Source organism: Diabrotica undecimpunctata, chromosome 3 (genome assembly GCF_040954645.1).
Source record: "Diabrotica undecimpunctata isolate CICGRU chromosome 3, icDiaUnde3, whole genome shotgun sequence".
NCBI lineage: Eukaryota > Metazoa > Arthropoda > Insecta > Coleoptera > Chrysomelidae > Diabrotica > Diabrotica undecimpunctata.
The window spans coordinates 29,432,966-29,456,512 of record NC_092805.1 but is presented as its reverse complement, the minus strand read 5'-3'; the positions used below and the strand labels follow the sequence as shown (position 1 = coordinate 29,456,512).

The 23,547-nt window shown below is 34.6% G+C and overlaps 1 protein-coding gene across 11 annotated transcripts in view; it reads left to right on the top strand.

Annotated features, from left to right (window-relative positions):
• The window catches only part of Wdr62 (WD repeat domain 62), a 466,085-nt gene that overhangs the window by 87,342 nt on the left and 355,196 nt on the right, over nucleotides 1-23,547 (top strand). For 2 of the 11 annotated variants that reach the window (XM_072525566.1, XM_072525563.1), the window contains exon 1: nucleotides 20,632-20,835. The exons of the other annotated variants lie outside the window; for them this stretch is intronic. In XM_072525566.1, coding sequence (XP_072381667.1) covers nucleotides 20,821-20,835 — 15 coding nt within the window. In that variant the 5' untranslated portion in view covers nucleotides 20,632-20,820. Of the gene's footprint in view, nucleotides 1-20,631; nucleotides 20,836-23,547 lie in introns of those variants that run through there. 11 annotated transcript variants of the gene reach the window in all.

The following is a 23,547-nucleotide window of genomic DNA, read 5'->3' as shown; positions in this document are numbered from 1 at the left end:
TTTCGACCTCTTATTAATCTGCTATTGTTGGTATATTCTTGTTGTTGACTTCTTCTCTTTTAGTATTGGTAACCAAAGCTTGCTGCATTTGCAGTGAGTTTGCTACACATTTTTCTTCGTTGAGTAGGATGAGGGCTAGATATTGTACGGGTTGATGATTTTTACACACAGTTATTTATATTTTGTCATAGTACGAGTGGAACATGAAGAGTTTCTGTATTATAAAAATAAGTCTTAACAACATTTAATAACTCTAATTCTGATGTCTAAGCTTAGTTTTAGGAATACATATTCAAAGTACAAGCTAAAGAGCAATGTAGACATGATACAGCTTTGTCGGACATCTCTTTGTATACGCGCGCTATTAGTAGTGTGGTTGGAATATTTTAGGATTGCTGCTTTGTTCTAATCAAGGTTTTGAATTATGCGGAGATCTTTTGTGTCTAGCTTCATTTTCTATAGTTCATACAACAATTTTTCATGCTGGACTCTATCAAAAGCCTTCTGGTAGTCGATGAAACAAAGATATACTTTTTTCTGGTGATCGAGGCAATTTTTAATGAGTGTTTGAGTCCCAAACAACGGTTCCCTTGTTCCCAAGAACTTTCTAATTCCAAATTGAGAGTCACTTATGTCTATTTCACATTTTTTATAAATTCGATTATGTATGATATTTAAAAATATTTTTAGTGACTATTAAGCTAATGAGCCTAAATTCATCACATTTGCAGGAACTGGATTTCTTTGATATAGCTGTGAATTCTGAGTGTACCATTCCTTTGATATTACGCCACTTTCATATATGTTGTTAAAAAGATATGTTAGTAGTTTTATGTTGTTATCATCTATTAGTTTTATTACATCTATTTCTATTTAGTCGGGTCCACAAGCTTTACGTCTAGGATTTAAGGGTCCTCCCATCTCCCACGTCGACGTCTGTTTCAATTCAGGTTTATCATCCGCAAAGGATTTGTCGATAAATTCCTCCCATACTTAAATTGAAAAAAAAAGTATAGAATGATTAAATCGGGTGATCTGGCCTGCCAGTGCAAATCAAAAATTAGAGATTCAGTGACTGGAGATACTTCCTTCGGAATACCGGTTGTGGCTCTAGCAGTGTACGACATTGCACCGTCCTGTTGGAAGCACATGTTCTCCAGTCCGAATTCATCCAATTGAGGAAGAAACAATTCGTTAATCATGGCTCTGTGGGAAGCGCTGTCCACAGTCGTCGTTTGGCCTGCGGCGTACTCGAAGGAAAATGGCCCGATGAGTTACTCCAGTCACTGTGGAGGAAAAGAGGTCAATACCTCTAAATTTTTTATAACTGAATCGATTTTGCTAAAAATTTGGAATTAGGCTTATCTTACCTCCTTCTTCAAAAGTTATATATGCGCTAGGTGAGCTTTGTATTTTTAAGGGGTGAAACCACCCCTTATTGAAAATAATGAAAAAAATTTATATTAAAGCATTTTATGGATTTAAATAGTGTTAAATTAGGTAATTAAAATATTGTCAATTATAATAATGGATATTGTGTACATTCTCAACCCTTAAATAATCTTAAAAACCACCCCTTTTAATAAAAATAATTGTAAAAAATCGTTAACAGGTTCAAACGCTTTTGTAGTGCATTTATATCATCTACAATGTAATTCTCTGCTTATATAAAATAATTTTGGTTGATTGCAACACTTCAACCCTTAAAAACTACCCCCTATGTCAAAATATATAAAAAAATCTCTTCAAACAACTTCAAAAGTTTTTAATGTACATTTATATTCAAAAATTCCTTTCTTATCAATAAAATATTTTTTGATTGGTTGCTTATTTTCAACCCTTAAAAACCACCTCTCTGCTCACGAAACAAATTTCCCTTTGGTAAATGTCTAAATAAAAAAATTAAGTATATACATGAAGTTTTATTGTAAAAAATTATGCATGAAAATACATTAGAAAGTATACAAAATATATTTACAAAAATAAAAATTATTTACAATATATCAAATTATTCATTGTCTGAAGCGTCATTCTCGTGTTCTAACTCCACCTCTTCGTCTATTGCAGGACAGTTTTGACAATTGTCGCCAGAGCATGTTCCACACTGTAGCATTGCAAAATAGACCTAGTCTACGACAGCCACACGCTGAGCCGCAACCCTTTTTGCAATTTCAAAAAATCATTTTCAATAGTTCTTCTGGTGCAGGTGAACTTTTCATTTTTATTGGTTGTAAAATATCATCACTCTTGAACCATCCCCAATCCGTTATATCAATCTCTTTGTTTCCAAGCCATATTTGAGTTTGTAAATAAACTCTTTTGATATGCTCATCCAGGGCACTTACAGTTGGTACAAGAAATGATAATTTAACTGCACTATTTTTAGTTGTGGCTTTAATAAAGGATTCGTATCGCATTTGTTCAAGTAATGATGAATAATCTTCGACCTTATTCATTTTGTTCATATGGATGTCTTTGGCAAGGCCATACAGCAAAATTGTACAGTATCTCCCAGCTTCTAAAATGTCTTCGAGATCTGAAGTACTTCTGTCATTGGCACTCATTGGCGGCTTGCCCACGCAACTTCAAAGGAGTGTCGCTTCTCTGTGTTCGTTAGTTCTCTGAAGCAGATGTTCAATTTAGAGGTGGCTATATTATATACATAGCCTATATATATATATATATATATATATATATATATATATATATGTATGTATGTATTATATACATATTTGTGTTAGTTTTAGTGTGTCTGTTACCAGTTTTTCGAATATACTTGAATAAAGCATTTATATATACAGAAAATAAGTTGATGCTCCAAAATATAAATAACATGCTCCAAATTTTTTTTAGAATAACTCCGTTAATTTTTAAGCTACAGTGTCCATTAAAAAAATATTTTGAAGGTAATTTCAAAAGCTACTAGACTAAGTAGATTAAAATATGTTAAAATTCTTTCTTTTTAAATAGTAAAGGGCCAAAGTGCTGATTACAGGTGTGTCAGCCGCTGTATCTCAAACTTCAATTGGCTATATCTCTATTATTTTTCGAGCTACAACAAAAATAAAAAAATAAAAATTTTTGTTAAGAAAAAAACTACATTTTGGTATAAAACCATTTTTCACGTATCTCTTATAGTTTTAGATTTATTTTGAAAAAATGTTAATTATTAGATAATTAAAAAAAATTTTTTTTAATTTAAACATGATTTTTTCAAAAAATACGCATTTTAAACAGACTAAACTTTTAAAACTTATAAATAACATTAAAAAAAATGAATTGTAGAAGATATACGTTTAATTTCAATTCTGATCGAAATAGTGTTACTTATACTGCTCGTTTTTTTTTTAAACGCTAGAGTAATTCAAATTCTTTCCTTCGTATTTCGCTTTATTTTAATCGAAATGGCTTTTAATATAGCTCATTTTAAAGGTTTTTTCTAGCTCTTTAAAAAGTGTTGTATGAGTTTTTATCAAAAAAGATGTCCATTTTCCGATATTTGATGTTAAATGCATCGAGTATAGTATCCCAAAAATAAAAAGTCATCTTAAAACAATTATAAATCGCTTAGTATTGTACTTATAAAACTTAATTAAAAAACAATCTCTTTGTTTTTTTATAAGCTTTATTTTTGTTTATTATAGATTTTTAAATAAAACGCTTTGTTTTTGAGTTATTCGTACAAAATCATTGGAAAACATGTTCTTTTTTGCGAAAAGTTTACTTTTTCAAGTGCGTATAACTCAAAAAGTATTGATTTAGCGAAAAAAAATTATATAACATTTTTTGTTTAAAATTTGATTCCCTATCAATTCCAGGGGTTATTTTGAGTGTAAAAAGTTCAACCCCCTAGATGGGGTGCCAACCACCCCAGGGGTAGCAGCATACATCGACATCATATAACTTATGTTTTTTGAGTAATTTACTACCCACTGTAAAAATTTCAGATAAATCGGTGCAGTTATAAAAAATTTAAAGGCAAAATGCCACAGTAACTGGACTAAGTCCTTTGGCGTAAACAGCACACCACGCAGTAACTTTTAGCGGGCGTAATAGCTTTTCGTTGGTGATACACGGATTTTTGGTGCCCCAGAAACGATACTTTTTGTATGATGTTTATTCGCGTAACCGCTAAGATTGAAATGAGCTTATTCGTTGAGAGTTAGGATGGCTGAGCGTAGGTCAACAGCTAACAGCTGATGCACTGTCTGCACTTTGTAAGGGAACATCTTCAAATTTTTCAACAAAATTATGTGTCGGACTGCCAGAAAATCTGCGACGAAATTCATGTTGCGCCAACACAACCGACGAATTATTGCGCAAAAAAATGGAAACAATTATTTGGCGTTTTTGCGGAGTGAACCGATCCATGGCTTGTCGATTTGTTTTCTGAATTTGTTTATTTCGCAAAAATGTCACAACCGAATTGACATTCGGCACCATTTGGAAAAAGCAGAAGCGTTATTTGGAAAACGCTATACCTTTTTCCAATAGGCTGAGTACGTTTGTCCCACCTAGTACATAGATCAATTACTATTTAAATGGGAACCAGCCACAGTTAAACGTTAAATTAATTTTATTGACGTTTCAATTTCCACTTCGGAAATCGTTCTCAAAATACAAACATTAGTCATTTAAACAAATTTTATGAAAAAGACAGTCAAGATTTAGACAAGATTTGGGTGGCTACTTTCATCACGCAACCAAACCCCCGTCATCCGAAAACCGACCTCATCCTGCTGGTCTGTTCCTCCCCGTTCCGATCCGGAAAGTAACAGACCAGCAGCGTATGGCCCTTTATGGCCCGATGTTTGGCCAGACTTAATCGAGCAAGATTAGAAGGCTCAGATTAAGACAGAAATCTGAATTGTGTTTCGAAACTATTTTACGGATTTAAACAAATTTTGTTTTTATGTTACTTGGTGAAAAATTCTTCTAATAATTTAATTTTACCTGACTCATTTATATTGACAATTCAGACATACATTATACATTTTAAAGTAGATGAAAAATCATAGCATGTAATTCGTCTTTAAAAAACACATGAAATAATGACAGTAAAAAATCTCCTGTCAGTGATTCCATAGTAAATTATGAGGGAAAAACCAGGAAAACATATTATGAGGTGTTTTCCTAGTTTTTCCCTCATAATTTACTATGGAATCACTAACAGGAGATTTTTTACTGACATCATGACATGTGTTTGTCTTTTTAAAGACGAATTACGTGCTATGATTTTTTTTGACTGATATTCTCAAGTTAAAGTTGATTTCATGTAATCGAATGAACTATCTTACAAGTAAAGTCGTCCCAGGAACGCAACTCAACAATATTGGCAATATCATTTTAAAGTCGTCTACTTTAAAATGTATAATGTATGTCTGAATCGTCAATATAAATGAGTCAGATAAAATTAAATTATTAGAAGAAATTATTAGAAGAACACCAAGTAACAAAAAAAACAAAATTTGTTTAATTTATTGTTTGTGTTTTGAGAACGATTTCCAAAGTGGAAATTTTAACGTCAATAAAATTCTTTTAACCTTTAATTGTGGCTTATTCCCATTTAAAGAGTAATTACTTTAACATGCCACAAGAGAATAGCTTCAGAACAATACTAGTACATAGATATCTAAAAAAACGGTTAAAAAATATTTTCAAAAGAATGACTATTATATTCAACTTCTGTCCCAATATCATCATTTGGTGAAAAACAACACGCTCTTATGTTAAACACCTGTATCAAGGAAACCATTTCCTGTATAAATTTCAGGTTTTCTATTCACTTTTATAATAAATATGCCAACGGAATATGCCAAAGCAATTTAATTTGCTTGCCATCTATGGCTAGTCCGATAACATTTCGTGTTCACCTCGTATTTGGATATTCCCGTATATTTTTTCCCTCCACTTTTTCCTTAGTCGTATGAAAATCCTGCATAAATAAAAGAAAAAATTGGCTAACTTATGTTAAAATTGCACAAAAAAAACTTCCTTTCGGCTGTATGTTTTATTCAAAATTACGTACCGACCTAGTTCAGTTCTTTCATTATCAAACCGTCCGACTCTGTTTGCTAGACCTCAAAAGATTCGCCATCAGCAACGCCAGACTGGGAGCATATTTTTCTCTTTATTAGGACCACGTCAGAGTAAATTTTCAATTTGTGGCCGCGTCTTCAATTGCGGTCAAAATGGTTTTCCTGTGGGAACACGACGACGTATTACTCTCTTATTCCCAAGCAAAGCGATGAAAAGTTTAAATCTATCGTTTCCGAATATCGAAACTCTACACTTGTTTCAAAGCCATTAGAGAAGAGTGTTCTGCAATTATTTTTTAGTACAATTTGCGAGAAGTTAGTAAACAGTGTATGTCAACATTGCAACTGCTTCAGTTGTTTTTTATTATATGGAAGTCGATACATTTACGAATATTTTTAAAATATTCGTGTCTTTAAAACTTCACCATGTTTCACCAAGTTTCAGTAATAGTTTTTCAGTAACTCAGCTTTTAAAATACTGAAGTACTAGCACTAGTAATGTCATATATGAAGAAAGAACAATATTGTACACTAGTTATCGGTAATTTAAACGTCAAACTAGGGAAAACTTGATAATAAAGAGGACAAAATATGATAAGTATGCGGAGATGATAAGTAAATTACCGAGGTGTTACACTTAGCTGGAAGGAAATGCCAGTTTATTCATACTGCCGACTTTTAGCGTCCACGCATCAACTACATACAAAAGTATGCAATATATGGAATAGCACACAATTTTATATCTTATTTTATATCTTTTAAGTGACAGATCGCTTAAGGTTTTGTCCATTTTTAAGAAATTTGGCTTGAACCTTTCAATCTAAGTACCGATTTGTAAGTGAAGATTCAAAATGTTCACCCATTCAGCTACCTAAAATAACAGAAGATATAATAATTACATATAAAATTAAAAATAAAGCATCATGCGGCTTTGACAACACCGGGTGACTTTTGTCGAAAAAGGTCGATTTCATACCCACAATATAAGCTCAAAACCTATTTTAATCGGTAGATCATGATACCATTATACCATGTTTAAAATTTTACCGAAAATTTTCCGTGGCAACCTATTTATTTATAACAATTTTTAAACAAATTATAAAAAATTACGTTTAAACTTTAACGTTTGAATCACTTACCCACTGATTATTTCTTACCTACAAGCTGAATCTTGTTTTAATCGAACGAATATATTGCTACAACATTACAGTAAAAAGTTTACCCAAAGTTGACCACAGAAACCTGCTTATTTCCTACCAGCAAAGCCGGGAAGCTGCCTGTTCTAGAATCACGTCATTAGAATTCCTGTGGGTTCTTATAAAGTAGGATCGTTCATTTGTATTTTTACTGCTATTGGAATTTTGTTTCATTTGATTTCAAGATACCTTTCTTTATATTATTTGATTTATATTTGGTATATGTCCTGCACGTATATGGTCATGGAACATTCCATGTGCCAATTTTAATTGACTTTCTACAGTTCGTGTTTGGTATGTTTCTATTTACCTTCGTAATTACTCTTAGCATTCCTTAACTATTTAAGATCCATTTAAGTGTAGTTCTGTCTTGCTTTTTGCAGCGTTGTGTAGGTTTACACCTGCATTTCAGACTTCTTTCCTTTTAATATATTGACGTTGACTAATTGTCCCTTCATGTGCACACCTGCGTGTTTTATTTTCACTAAAAGGTTTTAATAGTCGGTCTTAAAATATTTGAAATGAATATATGAATATATGAAACTGTAAGCTATCAATCACACACCTGTTCTTTTTGCCGTTCTATTTTAACTAAAAGGTTTCCTTTACAGTCCTACAGGTTTCCTACAGTCAATATAAAAAACATTTTATTTTGAATTTACAAACTAGAAGGTAATAAAAAAGATCTTTGATTTTTCTCCTTTAGTAAAAGTTCTTTTAAATTGCCGTTTCTTAGCAGTAACTCTAATTATAGGTATCTCGCGTTCTACGTAAACACTCTCTCGTTTCCAGCTGAGACAATCACATATCTCGCCTTAGTGCAAATTTCGCTTTCACTGTGTATTAAACGTATTTAACCCTCCGTTCATCGGGTGACCATTATGAAACACTTTCGGTCGCGTGTGGTCTGTGAGGACCAAAATGAAATACCGCCTCCCGAGCAACAGTATTTTCTCGGAACAACCGAATAATCCAGTTCACAAAAATGCACAGGGTTGCCAAGTGAAACAAGATTGCAAGAAAAATACAACTAAGAAGCAGTGCAAATATTGTTACACATTTGGTCGGGTGGGGTCTGTCAGGACAAACGGCCATACAGCAGCTATTTAGAAATTTCAAAAACAGTTTTGTATAAAAAACACGAATGGTATTTAGTTTCTAGGAAGGTACTGAAAAGGTAGAAATTTAAAAAAATAAAATGAGGGAATTATCCAAAATTTTTAGTTTGTCGTAGACTCACAGACCACACCCGCTGAACGGAGGGTTAAATAGCACACGTATTCACATAGCAAAGTGGTCAGTCTAAACTTAGTTATTTTCAACACAAGTTGTAAAAGTCTTTGTAAAATTAACTGTGCTTGACTGAAAATACTTAAACTCACAATATATTATTACCCCAACATCGAATTCTACCTTGCTTCGACGAAGATTAATTAATCTGAGTATTTCCTAATTAACTACTTAGAAGTTAGAACTTCAACAACGAAAGGTGATTGGCACGATAGTCGAAAAAGCCAGAGTTAAGTTCGCTGAGCTGGAAAACCACCCAAGCCCGATATTGCGAGAGATAACTAGGTACAATGCGTTCCACTGATGGAAGCACAAATGTCCAAAGCAACAAACCCTGGCAAATACATAAATACTAGATAAGATCGTAACTCTGTCAACGAAGATACTCATGGCACTGTGTAATGACCACTAATAAGATTTTATTTTTCAGACAGCCTTCAAAAAAAAATTATAAAAAGTAAACCAAAAAAAATAACAAAACCTCAAAACCCGGCACGAAGGGCCCACATCCCCGAGCACCGAATTGCCGAATTGGTGGTAGCCCAGAGCGGCGACTTAAAGCTCGAGCAGCAATTTCAGTTCGAAGATACGTCAATAGAGAAAGCAGGAAAAAAGCGCCTCACGCTAGCCTACATTGAGCGGGAGTTGCTGTATCCAGGACACCACCAGCACTTGGCTGATAAGAGAGTCCCTATCTCGCATCAGATATATCCCTATCGCGCATAAAGGAGGAAAGTGATGTTCTGGAGCGCGGAGGAGTGGTTCTTGGTTTCACATATTAATACACCCCGCTCCAATGAATCGTAACACCCGAATGTCATTCAAAGCGATGTGCAAGTCTCTTAGGCTGAGTTTAATCAAATTGCTGCTGCTGCTACTTGGAAGTTTGGTTCTAGTCTTATGTTGAGGACAAGAGACAGTCACAACAATAATTTAACAAAAGGGGCGAGATATATTATCTACTATATTTAACGGGAATAAAACTTTGATTCTAATTAAAAATACGTTATATTTGACGCTACGATTCTACTTCAGATATCGTTCTCAAAATACGAAATAGATTATCGACTTTACGCCAAATGTAATATATTTTTCATTAATATTGTCAGTTTATTCCCAGTAAATAGTGTAGATAATATAGAAATGCCACAAACAAATAGATTCAGAACCATATTAAGAACGATCATTCCAATGTTTTAACCTCGTTTAGGCTATTGCCTCTTCAAGGAAGGGGTACTCCTTTTTTTTGCGGAGCGAGGTGGTGTGGTAAACGTGAGAACGAATGCGTGTGAAGTTGTAGAGGTGGAGTGCTAAAAAGCTGGGGTTCAGAAGGTGGCATGTGTGATATGGACGATATGGAGCGCACAAGCGGAGTTATTGGTGAAGAAAGCCATACTGGGAACGGCTCTTAATCAGCGTGTAACCTCGGAAACCTTTTTTGGATGGTGCTAGAAAGGTCACCAATGGAGACACTGCGGACGGCAGCCAGATGGTTGGTGGAGAGCGAGTCGTGGGTTCGAAACTAGCTTTTGGAACCGCGAATGGGTCCAACGGACGAAATAAGTAAAGATAAGACAGGATAAGATATATTAGAAAAGATACAGAAATAAACAAAAAGATAGATGAGAAAATTACCAAAGATAAGATAAGATAGAAAAAGGGCGCCACTTAACTTTTTGGGGTTAAAGGGGAAAATTAAGAAACCTTAGAACGAAAAAGAGATAAGGAAAGATATTTAGGTTCTGAGACCAAATCTAAGGAAGGATATCAACAGTCAATTATTAAATAATTTTGGTTAACACTCTACATATACAAATAATAAATATATTAGGTGGACTCCGTTCACCTACTTACCTACGAAACTTAATCAGCCTGATCTTTCTTCTGGTCTAAGGTATAATAATTATTTAATATAGTAAACAAACATTCAGATGTGTTGTTATATCAGGAAACTTATTAGGAGTCGAGAAATAAAATTCATTGAAAAAACTAACAATATATTCAACACCACTATGATATAGGCAGCTGAATGTACACACTTGTAAAAAAAATGCAACATCAATTATTAAATGGTGGTATACATATAATTAGGAAATACCTTTACAAATACAATAATATAATAAAATCATGCACAGTTTAAATTACCAGCGAAGAGAGCCTGATATAAATCTCTCTTTGCTGTTTATGGGCTTATCTCAAGATGACGGGTTAAAAATGTATAACAATTATAGCAAATAACAAAACGATTAAATTTAAATCCTAAAGAATACAAAAAGGTTTCAAGAATTCTGTATTATAAAAATTAAACCAACCTGCACTTGGTATTAAGATAATTATCTGTCTCGCACTGTTATCTAATGACTAACTGAGAATTAAATGTTCGCAATTTAGAAGTTCTTAATAGCTGATTGAAAGTTCGTATGAAAATATTAAATGTTCCTTGATTGAATGCTAACTCAGTAGTTAACCTTAACTACAGGAGAAGAAATAGTCGACGGAGATTCGCCCAGATAGTTGAAGATAATATGATTATGACAACTTACGATAAACCTTGATGACTGCTGCACTCTTCACTGAAACTATCATAATACTTTACTTGTATTAAACACTGTAGTTAATTCAATTAAAGGTAGTTTATACCAATCTTTAATCTAATATGGTATTAGATTGAGAAAATGAAACATTTAAGTGTATACACACTTAAAGAAAAAATTCACAGAGATGGTAAGATAACACACAGACGGTAATATAAGCAAGCGGCTTTACTCAAAGATCGCCCTGCCAGAAGTGAAGTTCCTCTTGTTAAAATGAATCCCCCACTTAAAAATGACAGGCCAGCCTGTATGTATTTCTAGGAAGGTAAAAGGTTCTAACGATATCGAAAATAACGGTACCCTTCTAGCTAGGAGCGTGATGAAAGATAAATCCTTTTGGATTAGGTTCTCTCAGAAAATTACTCTAACGTGCCTTCGACGATATTTACCAAATTTATCAAAAAGAACCCGCCTGGCCGGAAAGAATTAAACGAGGATAATAAGTCGGACCTTCCGTGTTTTGAGATAGTCTGTAGGTTCCAATAAAATTTTCTAATGATGAGTGAGCCCACCCGCGTATATATTTGCGGATACGACCATGGTCGTCTCAGCAACAGGGCTAAAGGGATTAAAAATTGTTTAATATTTTAATTATAAAAAAAATGTTACAAACGTTTTTGGCTTGCAGATGTTAGCTGCGATATTGAATGGGGGTTGATTCTAATATATCAAAATACTCGTCAGGAAGTTCGTTTCCAGTGTTGTGCAGAAGTTTTGCTGGAGGGAATGAAACTTTTCTTTTAAGAACCCTGGTGAGTATTTGCCCTCGGCGATTGCATGGCGTCTTTAGTATTTGTTTGTTCGAGCCTGCAGTAGTGCGAAGGACATACCTCCTGCCGAGGGATATGATTCTGTCCTTAATCGGTGTTAGATTGGCTACCTGATGTATGTGTGTTGACGGATAGTATCTGCACTTCCTCGTACATAATCTAAGAATTTTCTTTTCAGTGTCCATGATGGTGTTAATTTCGCGGGTGTTAAGTGATGCGGAGACGCATGCCTTTTATTCGAGTATTGGTCACATGAAGGTTTTATAGGTGTGCAATATTGTTTTAGTTGAAGATATTAAGAACGGGATGTAAACCTTTTTATGTTAAGAGATCGTCGTATATTATCTAATATTGTGGCAACGATGGAAAAATATTTATGCTATTTTTAAAAGTGATGTGCGGAATATTGCAGGGGAACTATTAATTCCCTAAAAAGTATATAAAATTTCTACGAATGATACCAAACATTTAGTGCATAATGTTGCTATTTTACAACTGTTGGAATATTATATCTTTTCTATATTTTTTTTATTAGCAATGTCCTACCGTTATTCTAGTAATATTTGTTGTGACGCACTGATTTTAATATACTCCGTATACGGCTTTAGATTCATTCAGATCTATCTCTTTCTTTTTCCATTTCTGTAGCTCATGTACGTATACAGGCGTATTTCCGTAGAAAGAAAGGAAACCGCAGATACGCCGCCGACAGTATAATGTGTATACATTCCATGTCCAAGTTCGTGTCGGCTTTGCATTTTTATCAGTTTTGTTTCGATTCTATCGAGCCTTATTATACGGCGTGAACCACGTTAGTACCAATAGGTATAAATATTCATCCAAGGCAGATAACCTAGAGAAACTTCTTTGTCTTTACACAATCCTCTAAGTTGAGCGTATATTCTTTAACAATTTTGTCAATTACTCAAAATGTTGAAATATGGGGAAATATTTGGACACAGATATTTCTTTTTATTACCAGCTAATTGGGATAACCAATTTTTAAACGAATTCTTTGAATTTATCTTTCGTTTACCAGATCGGAAGAAGAAGTATCGGGCGACCGCGCAAAAAATGGAGTGACAACCTTCCATAAAGGTATTAATCCGCCAATGAACAAGCAGAATTGTTTATAAAGAGGAAAAAGAAGAAGTTTACCAGATCGGAAACTTTTTCGTATGATTTTAAATGCGTTTGGTGTGTCAAGTTTCTTTTGTGGATATTTTTCGCTTTTCTTGTTTTCTACAACAACGTGACATACTGTTCATTCGGTAACACTAAGTATTGTAAGAAGGTGAAAAATGGAAAAAAGGAGAAAAATTATAAAAGGAGCATGTTAACTTGGAAAAGAGTCATTACAGGAGCAATGCGACCAATTTGTGGCAATAGAGTTGGCAGACCCTGATGGTTTCCAATAGTGGATGAATAGCAACAACTAACGATAACCACGGAAAAAGCTACAGCCATCTGGAAGGAATACCAAACGTTAAAACGTTTGAAACAAATAGAAAAAGTTAATGCGAGTGAATAATAAAAGTAAAATGTAATGGCATGTCTCGCAAACAGGAAAACAAAAAATAAAATAGTTATATATCATTAATAGGTATATACCTATTTTGTATATCATGCGCATAGTTCTGGGTTCGTTCTTTCAAACGAACATCATATCAGATCAGGTCTGAACAAAAACAAGAACTGCGGTATGATACATTAGATTTAATGTACGGATTAAAACAACACAACTCGATAAAAAGATCGTCTGGTTTTAAAAGTGCCGAACAGTTTTATTTTAACGCTTTTTTAATGAGGGTTGAAAAAGGTCTCGTGCTAAGGGGGTCAAAGGGTATCTGATACTATTCGTAATTGTCAAAATCGTTCATAACTATAAATTAACGGTTTTTTCGTTATTTTTTAAAACGTAAAGTTAATATAACTTCCATACACTAATAAAGTGTTCACTTGAATATCGTAGAGTAAGGACGTATTCCGCCGAGTGCGATAGCAAAAAAGTGACCACCGATAAGAACAATTAAAATCTAATTATTAAAATTCTAGTTATTAAAATAAACAGTAAAGTGGCAGTGGCGTACCAAATTCTGTTTTCTACAATGAATAATTCATACACACGGAACACAAACAATCAGTGTCTATTGGAGTATCAGCAGAAATTGCAGGTAAGCAGCAGGTCCACTATTAACAAACATTCAGGAACATGTACCCAACTCCCCAACAATATTCTCCGCTAGAATACACATCCGAACATGCACCACACCACATATACTGGCAACCCACAAATACTCCAATATCAAACATTCCACAAAATCAATTCGCTGTTCCACCACAACCACAACAATTTTCACCTCAACCCCATCCAATTTACTACAACCCAAGCAACCCATCTACGGTAGAGCAGACCTCAAATACAAAGCTAAAACTTGCAATTACACATTCAGAAAAAATCGGATATGGAGTCTAGCGAAGACGACGATCGAGAAACGCAGAATAAAAACTCATGGCAAGTAGTCAAAAAACGTAAATTTTCAAAACAAAATAATGATCCCAATTCTTCAAGCTCACTAAATCAAAACTTAACATCCAAAACAAAATTCTTCTATACAAAGCCATACTCAAACCTATCTGGTTCTGCGGACTACACCTATGGGGTTGTGCAAAGCCAACCTCACTGAATATTATCCAAAGATTCCAGTCTAAAGTGCTAAGATCGATAGTGGATGCACCATGGTACGTAAGTAATCAAACACTTCACTACGACTTAAAGATTCCTTTCATCAGAGACGAAATCCGTCGAGCCACAGAGTCACAAAATGAACGTACCATTCACCATAAAAATGAGCTAGTAAGGGAATTATTCAACAATGGTCCAGCCACAAGAAGACTAGATAAAACCTCGCCCCAAGACCTAGTTCAAAACTAAACCAAAATAGAATAAGGTGAGACATCATTGGATATCGCCGACAACGGTATAAAACAAGAGCTGCAGTACGAGAGAATCGAGTTCTATCAGAGTGTTGATCTGGGAACAACTTCACTGGCCCTAGAATATTGACTGAAGGCCAACCGCTTCTGCTAGAGTGTTGATCTAGTGGCAGCTCCTTACCGATCTTGGATTGCTGATCTGAGACAGATCTGTTCCATATCTAAGTGTTAATTAGTCACTTCCCGCTCCTTGCCGGATCGAGTGTTGATCGATCCGTCCACGTCTAGTCCATCACTCCTTCTGTTCATCGTGTGTGGATTAACAAACCGTATTTTCTTTCGATTTTTATGACATTACTTAAGACCCGTTTACACGGGTAGAGTGTGAATTGATGTGTGATGATGCAAGTACTTGGTAGAGTATAGTAACTCTACCCGTATAAACGCTCAGCGCAGTAGAGTGCATAGTAGGTGGTAGAGTACAGTGACTAGCAACATGTGGCAAAGTAACTCTACTCTACTACCACCACCACCGCCAAAATGTCCTCTCGCCTGCGCACTCTACCCATGGAACGCGGTTAATTCTGGTAGAGTAGAGTAAGTAGGAGAGTGCATAGGGACGCTGTCATTCCGGCTGGAGTTGTGTTTTGTGTACATAGTGAAAATTAAGTTCACCGATGATGAAACTTTAAAACTTGTAGAGATGTATGGCGAATACCAGTGTTTATGGAATTTAGGTAGTGTACACTGCATAACTAAACACTGCCAGAATTGGGAGGTGCCTTAATTAAAACGTGTTTGCCGTCTATAGCCCCACAGCAATTTGGAAAGTTCCAATGCTCCTTAAAACCCTCAGCCACAGTGTTCCATTCGTCTCTGGAAGGAACCTGAAACCAAAATTTAAAATTCCCTCTTAACATTTACTAATTTAGTTTTTGTTTTATTTTTTGTTTATTTTAGGAAACAACCATTTCACACAATACAGAGTCGCAGGATCCAGTCAACACAGAATCACAGGAAGAGGAAGGGACTATCGATGATCCAGATCAATCAGTGGAAAATATAACACTACCACAAACATCGAGCTGCCAACAAACACCATCTCGTAAGCAATCGGCATCGGAAACATTTAAACGACAGCCTGCAGGCAAAAAGAAGAGACTTGACAATCTAACACAAGCAGTGAAGGACCTTCAACAGGTTAGTCAAAATATCCATGACGACCGGATGGACAGCAATGAGAACGAAGCATTTGGAAATTTTGTTTCAGCGAGCTTGAATAATTTACCACGGGAACAAGCTGTGATGGCCCAACATGAGATTCAGGGAATTCTGATGAAGCACAAACTAAGCGTTTTATCCTCAGCAAACTACTCAGTACTCCAAATCAATACACTACCTAGTTTACCAGTGCGCATGTCTCACAGCACCCCTGCATACTCTGTTTCATCAGGATGCAACTCTCACCATTCATTTTACACCAATTCTCCACTTGGCAGTCCTACGAGTAGCAGTGCTCAGCAAATGGCGTCTTCGTCATGGAGAGTTACTCAACAGCAACAGTATCCAGATGGTAACAGTATCCATATACAAGAAGCAGCTGTGAATCCTGAAGATTCAGATATTCTGACACGTGCTATGCAAATGACTGATGGTTTACCACAGATTTACTATTTGAAGGGGACTTGTTTCACCGAAGTTTCAGTGGTGTACCTCTTTCAACATTTATCTGAAGTACTGTTTTGTTATTTTACGAATTTTCAATTAAAACTATTTTTTGTAATGCGTGTACCTGTTTATTCACCTTGTTATTGCAACTTACCTTTATTGACTCCCCCAATACTACGGAGATGGCATCACACACATCGGAGACCAACTTTGAAATTGCAGGTCTCGAAGCAATAAAAAAATGAGAAAGGCTTCGATAGCTGTTCCCGGTAGCTAAAAAATTCAATGTAATCTCAAGCTTCGCTCTTGGTTTTATTGCATCCCTCATAAACGGGTCTTGTCGTTCGATTTTGTCATGCACCATATTCAGAAGTTCTTCGAATTTTCCTGGGGTCATCCTTCTTCTTCTTGATGTGCCTATCCGTTACGAATGTTGTCGATCATCATGGCAATCTTTATCTTATCTGCAGAGCGCGGGAAAGCTGCGCAGATATTGTATTGAACCAGATTCTGAGGTTCTTTAACCAAGATGTTCTTCTTCTTCCTGGACCTCGTTTTCCAAATATTTTTCCTTGCAGGATGGCTTGAAGGAGAGTATATCTGGATCTGGGTCATCCTTAGACACATCTTATATTCCAACTATTCTTTTAAGGCTAGTTCTCTTAGCAGAAGAGCTGAGACCCCGTGTGTATTCCTTCTTTTAAGCCACTCTCTCATCCACTCCTTTCTCTGTTTGTTTACCTCATCATCGATAGCTTCAGCGACTTCAGTTACAAATGCATTTGTAACTGTAGCTAAACAATTTTGAAACAATTTTCTTTTTCTTGAATTCATTTTGCACTAAACAAACACCCACCCAACACTATACTAGCATGAGTACTATACTTGTAACTCTCCTCGTGTGAACGGTATCAAGCCATTTTTGGTAGAGTAGCGAGTAGAGTCGGCTCTACTCTACTCTACTCTCCTCACAACTCTACCGTGTAAACAAGTCTTTAATTATATTTTATTTTTCGGAGGTATTTAATAGTGGGTCATCAAGCTGTGCGTCGATACTGTCGTCGCTAGGATTGACATTTAAATTTTGTATATATTATCTAGGATAAAATTTTATTTTGTTATTTATTTATTTCGAATATATTTTTATTTAAATTAAATCTGAGTTTTACAGAGTCTTAATCTGAAAAAAATACCCTTAATATCTCTCAGACATACCTTTGAAATTCATATGTTTTTTACAAAAACTGTACTCCAATTTTTATTTACAGATATTTATTATTTATTCATAATTATTGTTCTTTCATGCATAAAGATTATAGCTTTAACAATAAAATCATTATTTTTTTCTCGGTGTTACTCAATATTAAATTAATTAATTTATATTTAATATCATTCAAAATTCATTATCGATTTCATATCATTTAAAATTTATAACACAGTAATTTATTGGTCTTATTGAATGTCAAACTGTTATTTTTACCATGCAAAATTAACAAAATTTGAAACTTCTTAAACTAGGAAAATTGTTTTAAAGAAGTAACAAGATTTGCCGTTATAAAAAAAGTAGATCGCGAAAAAGTTCAATAGCAAGTTTGGGATGCATTTGATATATCTTTAAAAAATTTCGAATTGAATAAGAATATAAGAAATCGTGAGTTTACAAAAAAATTTAATTTTTTTCATTATTAGTCGGATGACTTTTCTCCCCGCTCTTGTATGTTATTATGATATTTGCTTTTGTATAAATTATATAAATTATAGAGCCCTCGTATAGGCTACAAACATTCTATGTACCTATATGTATAGCTGCTTTGTGATTTGGATTTTTCACTTTCGGATGGTTCTTTCTCACGGAGATTTTAGCACCCCTAAGTTCATATTCTAGGAAGAAATACTGTAAGTAGTTTCCTCTTATTTTTTTTTTTTCAGCTCTACACCTGTACATACTCCGGTTTCTACAGGGTACAATCAGGCCACAATTTGTACGAGCCGTTTCATAACCATAACCATTCTGATGCTTATTTTATCCGCCTGAAATGAGTGTTTCATTTTCTCGGTACTACATATATCTGGAAGGCATTTCCCTATCTGTCACATAGTGAGGCATTCTAGCAAAAAAACCTCACACGGACTGCAATAGCAGATTCAATTTCAATACCGACTCACATACTCCGTCAGATCCCGGACATACACCATGGCTATAAATAGCGGAGATATTCAAGAAACATCATCCCTGGTTGTACATCATATACAGGAGTAACCTTACCATCACGATATCCCAGGCATACACAAATATTTCTCTATACTGACGTAAGGCGATACTATTAACAAGAAGACGGTATAAATCCTGAGAGAGCATTCCCAAGAGCACAATCTCTATTAAATATCGTCGAACAATGGTGTAATAAGTAGAGGGTGTTACACTCTCTACTTATTACACCAAACGTAAATTATAGTTTTCTCCTAAAACACAACGTTATCGGTCAAAGTCATACATAGCTTATAAAACCAATACTTTCTGGAATTGATGGCAGAAAAGATCTCTATCAACTCAACAATAACTTATCTGGGAGTCCTGTTTACCAGGATTCTCAGATCCACTTTCGAGAATTGGCAAAACGCATGTAAAAACTCCTCATCCACACTTACAGAGCCTACATTCGACCCGTAATAGAGTACAAACTGAACATCTACTGCCTCGTAAATGCCCATCAGAAACGAAAACTTTTAAGTACCGAACGTCATCAATGGTCAACATTCCAGAACGCAAGACATCCTAAAACTTTCTTTTTATCTCTTGGAAATGTATGAGTCCACAAACCCAAAATGAAGAAAAATCTTCATCTACCGTCAATTCTAATGCACACCTGCTTCGAACTTCCGGACAAGTGCGCCAATCACCTTGAAGCCACCCCTTGGCATACCGCACCTTAATTGCCTAATCTCACCTCCTAATCCCGAACAGGGCGACATTGGTTCTTACGGTGTTCCAATCTTATTACACAACGATACCTTTCTGCCTCGAGGAAATAGTAGCCGCAAGCATTTCCTCAGCAACCCTTACTAAAGTTTGACCACCCCAATGATAAAGTTTTTTTAGTATAAATTTTTGTCTCAAATTGGAAAAACAACGCTCTTGCAGCTGCTAAACAGTTATCCACTTTCTCTTCCTACTCAGAAAAATATCCCATCATCTACATATGCTGCACCCCAAACAATCCACAACACTCCAGGGTGGACTTTTCGGGTCTCCCTTTGTATATTCTAAACAAATATCAACAACAAGCCCTGAAGAACATAAAATTCCTAAACGTGGGCAATAGGGATCCAACGGAATGTGGAGTGGCATCCGTCATCGATTCACAGTTGACGAAGAGAATATTTGTGGTTTAGGATCCTTGGAATAGGCAACTGTCGATTTATGTTAGGCGAGGGCAGTCCCGCCATTTGTCGGTAAATCAATACGGTTCAAAGGAAGGTCGGAAGCTGATGCACAGCAAGTACTTAACCCTCCAACCCTTCCAATGCGGCTAGGTGTTGGTACGGTCATTATCGTGTTAATTTTACTATGGAGTGGTCTAACGAAGTGTTTAAATTTTTATCATTAAACCCAACTACAATTTTTATCGCCAAGACTGGTGGCGTGCAACAGACTAAACTAAGCTTCGATACTTGAGAAGACAAGCTCCATCGGAATGATCCGACCACATTTTGGGGTAGGTTGAGTCAACTTAGTATAAAAGTAATTTTATGTTTCTTGTTAATTTTTGTAGTTTTCTCTCCCATTTGACTTGAATAAGTGAGAGATTTCTCCATTAATAAATAAATTTTTGAATGTTTAATTGAAACTTAAATATTTGGCGAATGCACCAGGTCTATTGTCACTGTAAACAAAAGGTAATGTCACTGTAAGTATGTATCTACATTTTTCTTTATTCGTCGAGAATAACTTTCCACAAAGACAATAACATAAAAAAATCTAAACAATAGAAAAAATAAAAAAGATTTGAAAAAGGAAAAATCGAGAGTGTCGAGAACCTAGTGGACTACGTATATTCTACCTTACCCCACGTCCGTAGCACTCTTTGGATGGATATCGCGTGACGTAGATACGTACACCGTGTCGCTGTAACGTTAGTCAGTTGTTTTTGATGTCTTGCACCTCGTGGATGGCGATTTGCGTTCGTCCTCGTCGTTGTTTTTAGCCGCACATAGTTGAAATCGCGAACGGAGATTCTTCTTCTATTTTTGTGGATATTGTGTCGTTTGGAATGGTGAAATATGGTGGAAAAGTGCTCGAATTGGAAGTGAAGTTATTTCGTATAGCATGAATCTTCAACAGGTAGAGTTAATGTAGTTTATTAATTTTGAAAGGGCATTTGGTCTGATTTAAACACAAACATTTGGTGAAAAATACTAATACGATATGATATAAATATATAACAACAATTTTAGAAGAAACAATATAAACAACTATACTGCAACGACTTAATAATATACAAACAGGTACGGCAAAATTCCTGTCTTTCAGCTTACATGTATCTATATAGTCAGTCTGGGTAATATATATATATATATATATATATATATATATATATATATATATATATATATATATATATATATATATATATATATATATATATATATATATAAAAATATATATATATATAAATATATATATATATATAAATATATATATATATATATATATATATATATATATATATATATATATAAAATAAAGTTTTATTTTGGGGTTGCAGTCATTAATAGGGCAGGAAAGTGAAACTCTTTGTTCTTTATCTAGCTTTCACAAAATTTATTTGCTTCTTCAGGACATGCTAAAATATGGTATCAGTAAATACAATGAAATTAAAATTAAATAGCATTGTATAAAACTAGTAAAAAAACTTACAATATGAGGTTAATCCATTAAATTTTCAAATTTACAAAACACTAAAACTTAACTTATTAAAATTATCTAGTTATGTAAGTACAATATTTTAATTTTATTTAATTTTGTATAAATTCATTATGGCATTGATTATGTTGATGTTTGATTTATGTCAGAAAGACACTCGTTTCTGTTTATTATATTTTTTGTTGTTGATAACTAGCTCTTGATTGTTATTATGGTTACCTACAAAGTGGCGTCAAATATGAATATTTAAATTTTTTGAAATTATAGTATTTATAGTCAGAAAATTTAATATTAGAAAATTATAGTATTAATTTTCGTAAGACAGAATGTAATTATAGATATTGCTTAGTTTATCAATATCAGTTTTTTTATTAACGCATTGATATTTATTTATGCATACCATTTCTAGGAATTCTCTTTTATTTAATTGGTTTTCACGTCTTAATATATTAGTTTCATTGAAATTAAATGAATGATTTTTATTGAAACGAGGATGAAACGAGGAAATACTACAAATCCTTAAATATTAGCCGTCGAGAATTTAAACCACGATTAAAAATTTGTAAAGACACTAACGGTGAAATTCTACATGATAAAAACTCAGTTCTTAACAGATGGGCACAACATTTCAGCGAACATCTAAATATAAACGATATTGAAGGAGAGTACAATATAGAAAATGAACAAAATATACAACGTCAACTACACAGTGAAGACCCAACAAGAAGAGAAGTGTCAGATGCGATCCTAAAACTCAAAGACAATAAAGCCCCAAGAATCGATGACATCTGTTCGGAAATGTATAAAAAAGGTGGTGATCAACTTTTTGCAGCAATCCATAAACTAATAGTACTTATATGGCAGAATGAATGGGTACCAGAAGAGTGGCTGAAGGGAATAATATGTCCATTGCATAAAAAGGGGGATCAACTGGAGTGTAAGAACTATAGAGGCATTACTCTGTTAGCATCTGCGTATAAGATCTTCGGCAATGTATTATCTGAAAGACTTAAACATTTTACAAAGGATATTGTTGGTCAATATCAATGCGGATTTACTGCTGGAAAGTCAACTACACATCAAATTCAAGCACATAGGCAGATTCTAGAAAAGTCATTAGAATATAACATAGAAACACACCATCTCTTCATTGACTTCAAAGCAGCCTATGACAGTGTGAAAAGAACTGCATTATATAATGCAATGATAGACTTTGGGATCCCACCTAAGTTAGTAAAGTTGTCCCAACTAACAATGCAAAACGTAAGCTCATGCGTTAGAATTGAAGAAGAAAACTCTACGTTCTTTGACATTAATAATGGTCTAAGACAGGGGGACGCGTTGGCGTGTCTCCTCTTTAATATTGCCTTGGAAAAGGCAATCAGACAATTAAATATTAGAATGAATGGAACTATTTTTAATAGATCGACGCAAATTCTCGCATTCGCTGACGATATAGTTATAGTGGGCAGAAGTATGAGAGACATGGTGCAGTGTTTTACAAGGCTTGCGGACGCAACAAGTGAATTATGACTTGTGGTAAACGAGGAAAAAACCAAATATATGTTGGTTTCTAAAAACCCTCGAAATATCCAACAAAGAATTCAAATTAACAACCATACCTTTGAGCAAGTCAAAGAATTTACATATCTTGGATCGCTAGTAAACGCAACAAACACGACAAGCGACGAAATAAAAAGACGCATAGCAATAGCAAACAGAACTGTTCACGGCCTCCAGAGACATTTAAAAAATAAAAATATAAAACGTGCACTAAAGCTTAATATATACAGGACCTTAATAAGACCAGTTTTGATATATGGGGCTGAAACGTGGATCTTATCTCAAAATGATAAAAGACTTCTTGGTATTTTTGAGAGAAAAATTCTTAGAAAGATTTTTGGGGCCGTAAATGAAAATGGGCTATGGCGTCGAAGATACAACTTTGAACTGTATCAGTTATACACCGATCCAGATATTGTGAAATTCGTTAAAGTGCAGAGACTTAGATGGGCTGGACACATTGCTAGGATGTCAGATCACGAATACACGAAGAGATTAACATTTTCAAAACCAGAGGGCACAAGAAGCAGAGGACGACCACGAATGAGATGGATTGATGATGTGGAA